The 16,355-nt window shown below is 21.5% G+C and overlaps 1 protein-coding gene and 1 non-coding gene across 2 annotated transcripts in view; both read left to right on the forward strand.

The window, feature by feature from the left end:
- Positions 1-15,719, forward strand: part of LOC117169185 (soma ferritin) — a 22,567-nt gene extending 6,848 nt beyond the window's left edge. The window contains exons 2-3 of the mRNA XM_033355410.1: positions 1,803-2,027; positions 15,032-15,719. Coding sequence (XP_033211301.1) covers positions 1,803-2,027; positions 15,032-15,217 — 411 coding nt within the window. The 3' untranslated portion in view covers positions 15,218-15,719. The remainder of the gene's footprint in view (positions 1-1,802; positions 2,028-15,031) is intronic.
- On the forward strand, positions 5,753-5,824 carry Trnaa-cgc. Its single transcript has one exon. It is a non-coding gene; the product is annotated as a tRNA-Ala (tRNA).
- Positions 15,720-16,355: the final 636 nt, after the last annotated feature.

A 16,355-nucleotide genomic window follows, 5' to 3' on the forward strand; every position in this document is an offset into this window, starting at 1 on the left:
CTAAAAGTAACATATAATGATAAACCTAATTTATTTTTGGCATTTTATCGTATCGGATGGCATTTGAGTGATGCTATTCAGATTATACTATTTTTAACAAAAAACAATGTGAATAATTTTAAGCTATTTAGAAGAAAGTTTTCAGGTTCTTAAAAGATTTCAAAATATTTAAAACGGAATGTGGATTCTGAAAGATTTCGAAAACAGTTTCGAAGTCTTTTAAAAATATTTAAAAATTTCAAAATGATTCTTAAATTGTTATTATTAATAGCAATTATTATTATAAAAAAATTGTCCTAAAATCTTCCAGATTAATTTTTGACATATTTTTATATTTTCAAAATCTAAAATTGATTTTTTTTTTTCAGTAAAACCTGAATTATTAAAAATTGTAGCTTAGTTTAGAAAGTTTGTTGTAGTTTAGAAAAATTTAAAAATAAATCTTATCAATAAATTAAAAATTGGTTTAATCTTTTCAGATTTTAAATTGTTTTTAAAGATTTTCAAAATTTTAATTATTTGTCAATCTTCTCAAATTTTAAATTATGTGTTAATGTTCTCGAATTTTTAATTATTTTAAAATCTTTTCAAAACTTTCTAACTATATTTTAAATTGATAAAATTTTTTCTAAAATATTTGGGGCGACTGAAAAATCTCGAAAAATAAAATTCCCGACACTGTGAAATTCCCGAATTAAAAATTACCGAATTATAAAATTCCCGAAATTGAAAATTCCCGAAAAATAAAATACCCGTCAGAAAATTGCCGAATTGGAAAAGTCCCGAATTGGAAAATTCAAGAAATTAAATTTTCAATTTTTATAATTTTGAAAATTGTTTGATTTTAAAATAATAATTTTAAATAAAATATTTCTGGGTGACGCACTTTTTCATTGTGGATAGAATTTGAAAAAAAAATACAAAAAGCGTTTACAAAAATCGAATTTTAAATTTATATATATATTTTTTTGATTGACAAAACGTTATAAGTTACGATGAAAATAGAGAGTGATTTTTTTGGTTTGAGGAGCAAATTTGGTCAAATTTAGAAGTTGTCAAAAAATCCAAATTTCAAGTTCAAAAAATGAGAATTTAGCTTGCAGCTATTGATTTCCTGAATTTATAAACTCTAATAAATAAATTATATTAATAAAAAAAAGTTTATTGTTTCATTTCTTGAATTGTCTAATCCGGAAATTTTTCAAATCGGATATTTTATAATTCGGCAATTTTCTGAAGGATATTTTATTTTTCTGGAATTTTTCAATTCGTCATTTCCATTTTCTGAGATTTTTCAGTCTTCCCAAATATTTTTCAAATTCTACAAAATAAAAAAGGCGTTTCTTAAAATTTTCCAGATTTCCTTCAATATTTTTATAAATCTTTTTGAATGTTTTGAACTCTTTAAAAATACATACTTATTTAAAAAAATTAAAAAGTATTTTAAATTTCGCAAGGAATTTAAAGATAATTTTTTTCTATTGAAACCTTTGAAAATTCTAAAAAAGCTTTTACATTTTTCTTCAAAAACTTCATAAATCTACATTTTGTTAGAAATTTGTTTAATCTTTTAAAGTATTTTTAAATTTTGTTCAAATTTTAAATTACTTTAAATCTTTTCGATTCTAAATTTCCTTAACTCTACATATCTTTCGAAATGATTAGAACTTTTTTTTTTAATTTTTTCAAATTCTGCAAAATAAAAAAATATCCTTTTTTGAAATTTTATTTTCATTGTTAAAAATTTATATGAATTTCCAAAAATAAAGTGACTAGTTAGAGTGGAAATTTGCTTTGTTCAGGCATACCACTTTGACCGTAGCGACGTAGCATTACAAGGCCTTTCGAAATACTTTAAAGAAGCTTCCGAAGAGGAGCGCAAACATGCCATGAAATTCATGGAGTATCAAAACAAACGTGGTGGATCGATTGCTCTCACAGATGTGAAGAAGCCCGAAAAAAACAACTGGGGCACTGCTAAAGATGCCATGATTGACGCTTTGAATTTGGAGAAACATGTTAATCAGGTAATTTGAAATTCAAAATAATTCAGCGAATATTATCTTCATTCATTATTTTTTATTATATTAGATATTATATTGTATATTATATTATATTTTCTATTATATATTATATTATATTATTTTTATAAATAATTTTATTATTATGTTTAAAAATCGAAAATATTTGGTTGATGATTCATCATTTTAGTTAATGCACCTTTTTTTGTTGAACATTGAAGTATTTTGTTAAAAATTAAATTGTTTTTTTTTTGAAATGATGTTTTCTAGTTGAAAATTGGATTATTTTGTTTTAAATCTCTGTATTTTATTGAAAATTAGAGGTTATGGGAGAATATAAATTAAATTTACTTAAAACTTTTTATTATCTACTCCAGTTAATATTAATATCTTATGAAATTTTGAATGAATTTAAGGAATTTGTTTAGTAATTCAAATTATTTCAGGTTTAATTTTATCCTAATTCCTCATTTTGTTTTAAAATTCCTTCTAAAATTTTAATATTTGGTTGCGAATTCATGTACTTTGTTAAAACAAAATTGAAGTTTTTGGTTGGAAATTAGTTTCTTTTTATTCAGACTTCATTTTTTTTTTTTACTTAAAATGAACTGTTCTATTTTTGGTCAAACATTGATTTTTTTGGCTGGAAATTTAAACTTCTTGGTTGATAATTGTACGATTAAAAAAAATGGACTTTGAGTTTATTGAAAATTAAGTTTTTTGACTGAAATTTTTAATTATTCTATTTTCAGTTGAAAATTGATTTGTTTTAGGTAAAATTTCGTTGTTTTTTTTGGCAGAAGAGTACTCTCAATAGTCGAAACTTCAACCATTTGCTTAAAAACTTAATTTCTGTGGTTGGAAATATAAATGTTTTTGTTGAAAATTCGTTTATTTGTTTGTTGAAAATTTATTTGACTAACTGAAAATATAAATATTTTATTTTTGGTAGAAAATATATCTTTTTAATTGTCAATTCATGTAGTTAGTTAAAAATTAAATTTTTTTCAGTGAATATTTATCATATTAGTTGAAAAGTTACTTTAAATATTCGATTTTTTGTGGAAAATTTAACTATTCTATTTTTTGTTAAGAATTCATTTCTTTGGTTGAAAAATAAATTTACCTAAAAATTCTTTTTTTTTTTTAAAGAAAATGTATCTTTTGGATTGAGAATTCCACTATTTGGTCAAAAATTCATATTTTGGTTAAAAATTTATATTTTAAGTTAAAAATTAATCAATTTTACTGAATTTTTTAAAATTCTTTTCTATCTGCAAATTAAACTATTCAAGTTCTGGTTTTAAAATTCAATTATTTTGCTGAGAATTCATTTTTTTTATTGATTGTTTCAACTGAAAATTTAATTCTTCTATCATTGTTTAAAAAATCATTTTATGATTAAAAAGAAAGCAACTGTTTTGTCGAAATTATTATTTTTTTATTTTTTGCACATTTATTTTTGTAACATTTCAACTATTCTAATTTTTGTTAAAAATTGATATTTTTGATTGAAAATTAATTTTTTATTATTTGAAATTAATTTCTTTAACTGAAAATGTAAACTTTTTCGTTAAAAGATATTATGTTTTGTAAAAAAATTTAATATTCTATTTTTTGTTAAAAATTCATTTATTTGGTTGAAAAAAAAATGTTTAGTTAATAATTTGTTTTTTTACATAGAAAATTCATCTTTTAGTTGAAAATATATTTTATTGAAACTGTATTTTCTTAGTAGAAAATTTATTTTTCGGGTTAAAAATTGAATTATTTACGTGAGAATTCATTTTTTTCAACTGAAAATTTAATAATTCTTTTATTTTTGTTGAAAATTGTTGGTTTTTTTTTGTTTGAAAATTTATTTTTCTAGCATTTTAAATATTCTAATTTTGGTTTAAAATTGATCTTTTAAAAATGAAAATTCATGTACCTTTTTTAAAGAAACGTAATGTTTTTTGTATATAAAACTCGTCTTTTCAGTTGAAAATTACACCATTTGGTCAAAAGTTTATATTTTTGGTTAAAAATTGATTTTTTTAGTTGAAAGATAATTAATTTGTCCCTTTCGAGTTATAAAAAAAAAATAACAAAAATTTCGTCCATTCCAAATCTATAAAAATAAAAACATTTCCCCCTTCCAATTCAGAAAAATTACAAACCAAATTTCCCCCCTTCCAACCCAATAAAAATACTAAAAAGAAAAAATGACCTCTGCCGGTTAAAAAAAAATGAACTAAAATTGCGTCCATTCCAACTCTATAAATATAAACTACAATTCAAAGGAAAAAAAAAATTTACAAAATTTCTCTCCTTCCAAGCTCTGTAACACTTAAAAATAAACATAAAATTCCTTCCAATTCATAAAATATTGAAAACTAAAATTTTCTTTCCATGTCGGTAAAGGTCTTAAAAATATAAAATTTTCCTCTGCCAATTCGACAAAAATTAGAAACTAAGATTTCTTCGTTTCAAATTCAATAAAAATAAAAAATATCAAAATAAAAAAAAATAACAATAACAAAAAATAGTAACTAGGATTTCTTCGTTTCAAACTCAATAAAAAAATGTTGAATATAAAATTATGCATCTTCCAATTCATAAAATATTAAAAATCAAAATTTTGTTCTTGCAATTTAGAAAAATATTGAAAACAAAAAGTTGAATGTTTGACTCAATAGAAATGGTTAAAAAATTGCCTATTCCAATTCAGAAAAGAATTTAAACCAAATTTCCTCACTTCGAATTAAATAAAAATGTTCAAATTAAAAAAATATGTTTCGCGTAATTTATAAAATATTTTTTAAAAATATTTTCTTTTTTCAAACACAATAAAAATTTTAAAAATATAAAATGCCCCTCTGTCAATTCAACAAAACTTTGTAACTAAAATTTCCTAGTTTTAAACTCAATAAACGTGTTAAAAATACTGAATCTGTACGTCTTGAACTCTCAAAGAAATGATAAAAAACAAAAAGTCACTCTTCGAGTTCGGAATAAAATAATAACAAAATTTTGTTTCCTTTTTTGTAAATTTCGAATTATAAAAATTTAGCTTATTTTATACGTAAAGAATTTGATTATAATTATTTTAATTTTAAGTCATTTCAAATGAATAATTGTTAAATTTTTTGTTCATAATCAAAATGCAACAAATTCACGTACAAATTAAAAATGTTTTTAATTATTTAGTTCTGAATAATTGATATAAATTGTTTAATTTTTAAAAAATTCAAAATTGTCTTATATTTATAAAACGTTTTTTATCACAAAAATTAACTCAAAAATTATTAATTCCACGATTAAAAAACTTAAAAATTTAACTTGATATTAAAAAACATGAAGTCTAACTTATAATCTAAATTAATTAATTTAAATATCTTCTAAAAATATTTATAAAATTTTCGATAATTTTTAGCTTTGAAAACGAAAATATTATAATAAATGGTCAATAAATGTACCAAAGTATTTAAATATTATTAAATATTATTAAATATTATTCACTAATATAAATATTTGTCATTTTGTGTTTAAATTAGAAATAAAATGTATTTCTTCATAAATTTTCAGAAATTGATAATAATTTAATATTTTTTTACGTTTATAAATTATGTTTACGGATAATCAATTCCATTTCAGTATTTTTTTTTGGAGGGTATTAGATACAAAAACCTCTTTTTATATGTAAATTTTATTTTCGAGCTCTACTCTGTTTTACGCGCTTAATTTCAATCGGGGGTGTAACTCAGTGGTAGAGTGTCCGCTTCGCATGCGGAAAGTCCTGGGTTCAAATCCCAGCTCCTCCAAGATTTTTTTTTAAATTTAAAATAACGATTATTTAATTACACATTTTCAATTAGTAACTTTTTAATGAAAAATCGCTTCTCGTTAATTAATATTTTAATGCTTTGTTAATTAAATATGATAAAATGTTAAATAATAATAAAATATAATATAATTTAAAATGCTTTTGTTTTTTATCTTTCTTTTTTAATTTGAACGCATCGATATATAAACTTCTTTAAATTTGGGGTTTATTTTTTAGTTTGTAACTAAAAAGTAACATTAATTATAAAAAAGAATATAAATAATAATAATGAAGTGCATTTAAAAAAAGTTGTTTTAATGAAAGCTGTAGATCTCTATGAAATACAACTTTTTTGTTTTATTAATTTTTTTATTAAAACAAATGTTTTTTTTTGTTTCCTTTTCTTTGTTGTACAAAATTTACAAAAAATTAATGTAAAAAAATCTCATTAATTTTGTCTTTTTTATCAATCCCTGATCGAATTTTTTCTACAAATATGTGTAAAAAATGGAAACATTGTTAAAAGAAAATACAAATAAACAATATAAAGTGCAACACAAATTACATGAAATTCTAACTTTTTTGTATTATTTGGACGAATTTGGAATTTTTTTTTTATTGTATTTTAGTTTTTTGGATTTTTTGGATAGTTTTTTGGATTTTGTAGAGATTAATTGAAATATTTGTAATCTTAGGGAGAAAATAAAACCAATATTTTCACAAAATAATTCTAAATTCTTGTAAAAGTTTTGGTTAATAAATATTAAAAACCCGGTTTCCTCCCCTTGAATTGCTAATTTTTCCTGGTTAATTAAAAATAATTCAAGATATTTTGATAATTTCAAAGGATTTTTAAATCTTGAAGAGATTTATAAACTTTAGAAATATTTCTGACTTGGAACAGGGAATTTTGGAAATAAAATTATAATTCTGAGTTGGAATATCAGATAATTTGTTATTATAATCATTATAATCAAAATAATAATAATAGTAAAATAAATAAATATATAAATAAAAAATATATAATCTATAATATGTTATAAATATGTATAAATAAACAAAATAATAAATAATAATAAAATAATAAAACCAAAATAATAATGCTTTTTATTTATTTTTTATATTTCCTATACCTATGTTGCCTTTACCCTAAAAAATTTTCTATTATAATTAAGAAATATCACTATATTTCTCAGTTTTTTAAAGCGATAACACTATTTTGCTACTGTTTTGAAAAAATACCCTAAAGACACTGTTCTCAAATCAAAAAGGCAAATTTTCAACCAAGAAAAATTTTTCAGTCAATGAAAAAAAATATCCAAAATGTTGAATTTTCAACCAAATAAATAAATGTGTAACTAAATAGTTGAGTATTCAACTAAGCATATTAATTTTATACCAAAAAATATGAATCTTTAACAAATTATGCTTGTATTTTTTCGATTATAAATTTTGTTAAGTAAATAGTTTAATTTTAAATTAAGAAGATTAATTTTCTACCAACAAGATAATTTTAAACAAATTACATTAATTTTCAATGAAATACTTTTAACATTGGATATGATGTTGGTCCAAATTTTATTTAATTAATTTTTATTTTATATTTTTTTACATTTTTTAACTTAATAGTAGAATTTTTAAACTAAAAAAACAGCAATTTTTAACCCAAAATGGAGTAGTTAAATTTTCATTTGAGAGCATTAATTTTCAAGACATTTTTTTCAACAAGAATTTTCAACGAATTTCGAATAAAATACATACATTTTCAACCAAATAGTTCAATTTTCTACCAAATTCTTGAATTTTCAAACCAGGTAGACGAATTTTTGACAGAAAAGTTGAATTTTTAACTGGAGAATTTGTAGCAACAAATTTAATAGTTGATGTTTCAATGGAAAAATATTCAGTTTAAATAAAAAAAAGTTGGATTTATTTTAAAAAAAACGAACTTTAAATTAAAAATTTTCAATTATAAAAATTAATTTGTAATTTAAAAAAAAAACATATTTCTATAAGATGAATTTTGCACCCGAGAATATGAATTGTTAACAAAAAAGACAATCATTCGAATTTGCAACAAAGCATTAAAATTTTCATTTAAAAAACAAATATTTTTCATTTTAAAAAACGAATTTTTTACAAAAAAGTTGAATTTTCAACCCGACAATTTGAAATTTCAACAAAGTAAGATACTTTTCACGCAATCAGTTAAATTTTCATCAAAATCGTTAAATTTTCAGATTAAAAAAATTATTTTGTAACACAGAAAAAAAAATTTCCAATTAGACAATACGAATTGTCAACAAAAAAGATCATTTTTCCACAGTCTATTGAATCTTCAACAAAGTAAAAAAATTTCAGTTTAAAAAAGAAATTTCTATAATAACAAAAAAAAAGAGTTTATAAAAAATAGTTAAATTATCCACCCGAGAATATGAATTTTGATTTAAAAAAGTGCATTTTTAAACAGTCAGTTGAATTTTCAACGAAAAAGTTAAATTTTAAATTAAAGAGATTAATTTTTAAGAAAAAAAGGGAATTTTTTACAAAAGAGTTGAGTTTTCAACCCAAGAATATGAATTTTCAATCAAAATGTTAATTTTTCAGCAATCAGTGCAATTTTTAACAAAACAGTTATATTTCAGTAAAAAAATCAATATTTAACAAAAAAAAATAATTTTCTACGAACGTGTTTAATTTTTAATCAGATAATTTAAATTTACAACAAAGTAATTAAATGTTTAATTTAAAAACGAATTTTTAGCACACAAAAAATGAATTTCCCACAAAAGAGTTGCATTTTCAACCCGATTATATAAATTTTCAACAAAAAAGTGCAATTTTAAGCAATCTATTAAATTTCCAACATAATAATTAAACGTTTTGTTTAAAAAAATTAATTTTTAACAAAAAAATGCATTTCCTAAAAAAGAGTAGATTCATCAACAAAATAATTAAATTTTCAGTTAAAAAAGTCATTTTTAATAACATAAAATGTGTTTTCTTCAAAATAGTTGAATTATCCACCCAAAATATAAACTTTGATAGAAAAGTTGCATTTTTAAGCAATTAATTTAATTTTCAACCATAAAGTTAAATTTTCATTTAAGAAGATTAATTTTCAACAGCAAAAAAGATAATTTTTTACAAAAGAGTTGAGTTGTCAACCCGAAAATATGAATTTTCAATAAAAAAGTTAATTTTCCAGCAATGTGTTGAATTTTTAACAAAAAAGTTATATTTTAGTTTGAAAAAATCAATTTTTAACCAGGAAATTTGAATTTTTAACAAAATAATTGAATGTTTAATTTAAAAAACTAATTTTTAACAACAAAAACTGAATTTCCAACAAAACAGTTAAATTTTCATCTCGATAAAATGATTTTTAAGAAAATACTTAAATTTTTAATTTAAAAAACTAATTTTTAGTAAAAAGAAAACAATTTTTTACAAAAGAGTTGAATTTATAACCCGAAAATATGAAAATTCAACAAAAGAGATCATTTTAACTCAATCATTTGAGTTCTACCAAAAAACTTAAATTTTCAGTTTAAAAAAATTCATTTTTGACAACAAAGAAACTAATTTTCTACAAAAGATTTGAATTTTTCACCCAAGAATATGAATTTTGAACTAAAAAGTTAATTTTCAAGCAATCAGTTTAATTTTCAACACAAAAGTTATATTTCAGTTTTAAAAAAATTAATTTTTAACACCAAAAAAACGAATTTTCTAAGAAAGAATTTAGTTTTCAACAAGAGAAAATTTGAATTTTCAACAAAATAATTAAATGTTCAGTTTAAAAAACTAATTTTCAACAACAAAAAGTTAATTTCCTGAAAAAAGATTTAAAATTTTCACCCAAAAATATGAACTTTAAAAACTTTTGAATTTTACAAAATCCAGCTACAATTTATGGGAAAAAATTCTCTACGTCCTCTAGAATTGGACCGTTTCCAATTTTTAAAATAACTAAATAATCTTCAAATATCATTATTTGTTTCAAAAATTTTTCATTAAAAAAATGGTTCTAGCGATTTCAGCAACAGAAAAATTTACGTTCCACAAAACAGGGTTAAAATTAAATTTTTGTTGTTGTAATTTCGCGTTTCGTGAGAACGTAAGTTGGATTTGAAAAAACGAATTTTCCACAAGAGTTAAATTTTCCATTCGAGAATATGAATTTTGAACTAAAAAGTATATTTTCACGAAACCAGTTGAATTTTCAACAAAATACTTAAATTTTGATGATAAAAAAAATCATTTTTAGTAAAAAGAAAACAATTTTTATATAAAAGAGTTGAATTTTCTACCCGAGAATATGATAAGTCAACAAAAGAGATCTTTGTGACTCAATCATTTGAGTTTCACTAAAAAGATTAAATTTTCAGTTAAAAAAATTAATTTTTAACAACAAAGAAACGAATTTTCTACGAAAATATTTAGTTTTCAACCAGAGAAAACTGGAATTTTCTACAAAATAATTAAATGTTCAGTTTAAAAAGCTAATTTTCACGAACAAAAAATGAATTTCCTAAAACAGATTTGAATTTTTAACAATTTTTTTACAAAAGAGGTGAATTTTAATTTTCAGCAGCAAAGAAACGAATTTTCTATAAAGGATTTAAATTTTTCACCAAAGAATATGAATTTTGAACTAAAAAGTTCATTTTCAAGCAACCAGTTGAATTTTCAACACAACAATTATATTTCAGTTCTAAAAAAATTAATTTTTAACACAAAAAAAATCAATTTTCTAAGAAAGAATTTAGTTTTCAATCAGAGAAAATCGAAATTTTCAACAAAATAATTAAATATTCAGTTTAAAAAACTAATTAATAACAACAAAAAATGAATTTCCTAAAAAAAAGTTGAATTTTTAACCCGGTAAAGTGAATTTTCATTTTAAGTTTTTAAAAAATTAATTTTTTACAACCAAAAAGAAGAATTTTCTACGAAAGAATTTAGTTTTCAAGCAAAGAAAATTTGAATTTTCATCAAAATAAGTAAATCTTCAGTTTAAAAAAGTTATTTTTAATAACATAAAACGAGTTTTCTTCAAAATAGTTGAATAATATAAATTTTTAACAAAAAAGTAAATTTGTTGTTATTCAAAGAGTTAAATTTTCTTCCTAAAAAGATAATTTTGCAACGAAATTTTTCAATTTGTAGAGAAAAAAAAATTTTTAAACCCGAAATGATGAATTTTCAACAAAACAGTTAAATTTTCAACGAAACAGTTAAATTTTGTTTAAAATTTTTTATTTTCAACAAAACAATAACATTTTTAACAAAATTGTCGAATTTTTAACCAAACAGTTAAAATTCAGATTGAAAATTAACATAAATTTGCAACTAAAAATGTAGCAGTTAAATTTTCACTTTAAATAATTAATTAAAAAAAGAATAGGACGAACAAAATAATTAAATTTTCAACAAAATAGTTAATTTTAGATCAACACTTAAATTTTCTTCCTAAAAGACCAAGTTTTTTTATTTTGAAACGATTAAGAAAACCTTTAAAACCGAAAAGAGGAATTTTTAACAAAACAGATTTAAAAACGAAAGTTAAATTTTTAACAAAATAATAAAATTTGTAACAAAATAGTCGAATTTTTAACCAAACAGTTAATACTTAAATTAAAACCTAACATATACTTACAACCAAAAATGTAGCAGTTAAATTTTCACTTTAATTAAGCAGTTAAAAAAAATAGACCGAACAAAATAATTAAATTTTCAACAAAACAGTTAAATTTTGAACAAAACAGATTTAAAAACAAAAGTTAAATTTTCAACAAATTAATAAGATTTTTGACAAAATAGTTAAATTTTTAAAGAAAGAGTTCAAACTTAAACTGAAAACGAACATAAATTTACAGCAAAAAATGTAAAAGTAAAAATTTCATTTAAAAAATTAAACTAACAAAAAATATCAACAAGATATCAAATTTTTATTGATATATTTATTTATTTAATTTAATTTTTAAGTTTAATTTTCGACCAAGAAAATTGAAATTTAACAAAAGACTTGAATAGTGAACCAAATGATTAAATTCTCAAGAAAATAGTTGAATTTTAAACAAAAAACTTAAATTTTCTTACTACAAAAGATGATTTTCCAACAAATGAATTTCCGATAAAACAGTTAACTTTTCAACAACAAAAAAATACATTTTCAATCAAATAGTTGAATTTCAAATAAAGACTAACATGATTTTACAACAAAAAATCGAATAGATAAATTTTTACTTGAAAAATAATAATTTTTAAGAAAATAATCCCACTTTTCACCCACATATAAATTTTCAACTAACGTGAGGATTTTTCGACCCAAAAAGACAAATTTTCAACAGATAACCATTTGCCATATAAAAAATAAAAACAAGTTCATCCACATTGTTGAACTTTTAAGCCAAAAGCACGAATTTTAAACAAAAGAGTTGAATTTCGATAAAAAAGATTACCTTTTAACAAAATTGTTAATTTTTCTACAAAATAGTTTAATTTTCGACGAAAAAAGATGAATTTTTAACAACAAAAACTTGAATTTGAACAAAATAATTAAATTTTCAATAAAATTGTTTAATTTTTAAACAAATGCTTCAATTATTCACCTAAAAAGATGAATTTACAATCAAGTAGTTGAAATTGTAAGCTAAAAAGTCAAATATTTTTAAAAAACAGTTGACTTTTAATCCCGAAAAGATGCATTTCAACAAATGGTTTAACTTTAAAATAAAAGACGTGAGTTTTTACAGAAAATAATCGAATTTTTATTAAAAGAAAGATTTAACTTCAAATAAAAAAAGTTGCATATTCAAGCAACTAGTTTAATTTTCATAAGAAAAAGACAAGTTTTTTTAAGACAGTTGAAGTTTCAACAAAAAGAAGAATTCTCAATGAAAATAGTAATATTTGCATTTTTAATCAAAAAATAAGATGAAATTTATGCTAAGAGAATGAATTTTGAATGCAAAAAAAAAGAAATTTCAAATAAAGGAATATTTGTAAAACAATGAATTAAAAAAATATATTGTTCAATAAAGTAGTTCAACCTTAAATCAAGTAATAAATTTTGATTAAAAAATGTGAATTTTTAACGAAAAATGTAATAGTAGATATTTCAAAGAGAAAATATTTTTATTCTAAATAAAAAACAGTTGAATTCAACCAAAAAATAAGAATTTTCAATCAAAAATTTTCATTCTTAGACCAAAAAAAAAATTTCTGCAAAATAAAAACATTTTTAAATCAGAGACGAACTTAAAAAAAATTATTTTCAACGAAAAAGTTAATTTTCAAGATTTCAGTTCAGTTTTTAACAAAATATTATATCATTTTAAAAAAATGAATAAAAAAAAAATTCTCTATGGAATAGTTGAATTTTCTACCAGAGAATATAAATTTTCAACAAAAAAGATCATTTTCACGCTATAGGTTAAATTTTCTACAACCTACTTAAATTCTCACTTAAAAAAATAGTTTTTAACAAAAGAAAGAAACGAGTTTTCTATGACAGTGTTTGATTTTCTATCCAAGAATATGAATTTTCATAAAAAAAAAGTTAATTTTCAAGTAATTAGTTTAATTTCCAACAAACGCACTAAATTTAAAATTTTAAAAATTATTTTTTAGCAAACAAAAAAAAGAATTTCCCACGCGAGAATATGATTTTTTAACAAAAAAGTTAATTTTCAAGTAATTCGTTGAAATTTAAACAAACGAGTTTAATTTTCAATTAAAAAAATTATTCTGTAAAGAAAAAAAAAGAGTTTTCCACCCGAGAATATTAATTGGCAACAAAAGTTATTTCTCGAGCCAAAAGCACGAATTTTCAACAAGACTTGAATTTTCGATAAAAAAGATTACCTTTTAACAAAATAGTTAATTTTTGTAGAAAATAGTTTAATTTCCGACGAAAAAAAGATGAATTTTTAACAAAATAGTTGAATATTCAACCAAGGAAGATTAATTTTCAATCCAAAATTTTCATTTTTAGACAACAAAAAATGAAATTTCTGCAAATTAAAAGCATTTTTAAACCAAAAACGAGCTTAAAAAATAGTTTTGAACCCAAGAATATCAATTTTCAAGCAATCAATTCAGTTTTCAACAAAATATTATATCATTTGAAAAAAAATTAATTTAAAAAAAAAAGAATTCTCTCTGGAAGAGATAAATTTTCTACCAGAGAATATAAATTTTCAACAAAAAAGATCATTTTCACGCTATAGGTTAAATTTTCTACAACCTACTTAAATTCTCACTTAAAAAAATAGTTTTTAACAAAAGAAAGAAACGAGTTTTCTATGAAAGAGTTTGATTTTCTATCCAAGAATATGAATTTTCATAAAAAATTTAATTTTCAAGTAATTAGTTTAAGTTCCAACAAACGCGCTAAATTTAAAATTTTTTAAATTATTTTTTAGCAAACAAAAAAAAGAATTTCCCACGCGAGAATATGATTTTTTAACAAAAAAGTTAATTTTCAAGTAATTAGTTGAAATTTAAACAAACGAGTTTAATCTTCAATTTAAAAAAATCATTCTGTAAAGAAAAAAAAAGATTTTTCCACCCGAGAATATAAATTGGCAATAAAAGTTATTTCTCGAGCCAATAGCACGATTTTTCAACAAAAGATTTGAATTTTCTATAAAAAAAAAGATGACCTTTTAACAAAATAGTTAATTTTTCTACAAAATAGTTTAATTTCCGACGAAAAAAAGATGAATTTTTAACGAAATATTGGAATCTTCAACCAAAGAAGATTAATTTTCAATCCAAAATTTTCATTTTTAGACAACAAAAAATGAAATTTCTGCAAATTAAAAGCATTTTTAAACCAAAAAGGAGCTTAAAAAATAGTTTTGAACCCAAGAATATCAATTTTCAAGCAATCAATTCAGTTTTCAACAAAATATTATATCATTTGAAAAAAAAATTAATTAAAAAAAAAAAGAATTCTCTCTGGAAGAGATGAAGTTTCTACCAAAGAGTAAATTTTCAACCAGTTTTCTACAAAAGAGTTTAATTTTTCACCGAAAAATATGAATTTAGAACTAGATATTACATTTTCACGCAACCAGTTGAATTTTCAAAAACCTCCAAATCCAAAAACTCGCATTTCTTCAAATATGAAGCTTGAAAATAGAAAATATTGTAAAAAAAAATGTAATTTCGCATGAATTTTGTTAATTTGCAGAGCCTTCTGCAGTTGCACGCAGTCGCTTCGGGCCACAACGATGCAAATTTCGTCGATTTCATAGAAAACGAGTACCTCCAGGAACAGGTCGATTCTATCAAAGAAATCGCGAGTCATGTTACGAACCTGGAGCGTGTCGGCGAAGGTCTTGGCGTTTTTGTTTTCGACAAGGAACTCAATGAATAAATCACGTTTTACCCCGATTGTCAAATTTTTTATCATCGGAGGTAACGTCTGTGATATACTCAACTCAATTCAATGAAAAAAGTCTCTATGAAGGCGCCGTATTATTTTAATTTTAAGAAAAAATTCCGGTTTTAATTTAAAAAGAGAAAATTCGCAGTACTTAATGGCACAAAGTGCCTTTAGTCTTGTAATTATTTTTTCTTTTTTACCATTTATCTACATTATTTTCCTTTAAATCTTTACTTTTTTTTTTTAATTATCTATTCTTTATGAATCATTTTTCCGGAAATCGTGTGTGGCAGAAACCCCTGAGTCATCGAGACATTCGTCAATTACGTATTTCAATTCTGCACTACAAAAGAAATTAATATTCCATAGAATAAGGTACTTTGCGCGAAAATTATAAGCGTGTTTTTTTTTTATTTATTTTTTTTAGAGAACATGCAGCAAAGGAATGTAATTTTATTTAATTGTAAGAAATAAAAAGACGAGTATTTTATCGTGAATTGCTTGTTTTTTTCTAGCTTTCCTCTTCCAATTGAGTAAGTACTTTATAGAATTTTCAGGGTGAAAAAAAAACGTGAGTGATATTATTTTTATATTATTATTATTATATATTATATAGTTATTTCAAAAAATTTAATTAATTCAATTTTAAACATTTTTATAAACGGGATAAAACAATTGCAGATTCAAATTTCAATTTTATTTATTTTATTCAACCAAAAAAAATGAATTCTCACCAAAGTGAGTTGAATTCCTTACAAAAAATATTACTTTTTACCAAACTCGTTAATTTTCAACGAAATATCAGAAATTGTATTCTAATTGTTGAATTTTAAAACCTGTAAATATGAATTTTCCGTTACATAGTCGAATTTTCAAAAAAGGGATAAATTTTCAATCCAGAAGGATGCATTTTCTGTCCAGATTGCAGAATTTAAAAAAAACAGTTTAATTCTATATTAAAAAATGATTTTTTAACAAAATACTAGAGTTTTAGAAAAAAAATTAATTTCTCAACAAAATAGTTGAATTTCAAAGCAAAGAGTTAAATTTTCTTCCTAAAAACATGAAATTTTAACAAAATACTTGAATAGTGAACAAAATAATTAAAATTTCAAGAAATAGTTGACTT

Source organism: Belonocnema kinseyi, chromosome 3 (genome assembly GCF_010883055.1).
Source record: "Belonocnema kinseyi isolate 2016_QV_RU_SX_M_011 chromosome 3, B_treatae_v1, whole genome shotgun sequence".
Taxonomy (NCBI): Eukaryota; Metazoa; Arthropoda; class Insecta; order Hymenoptera; family Cynipidae; genus Belonocnema; species Belonocnema kinseyi.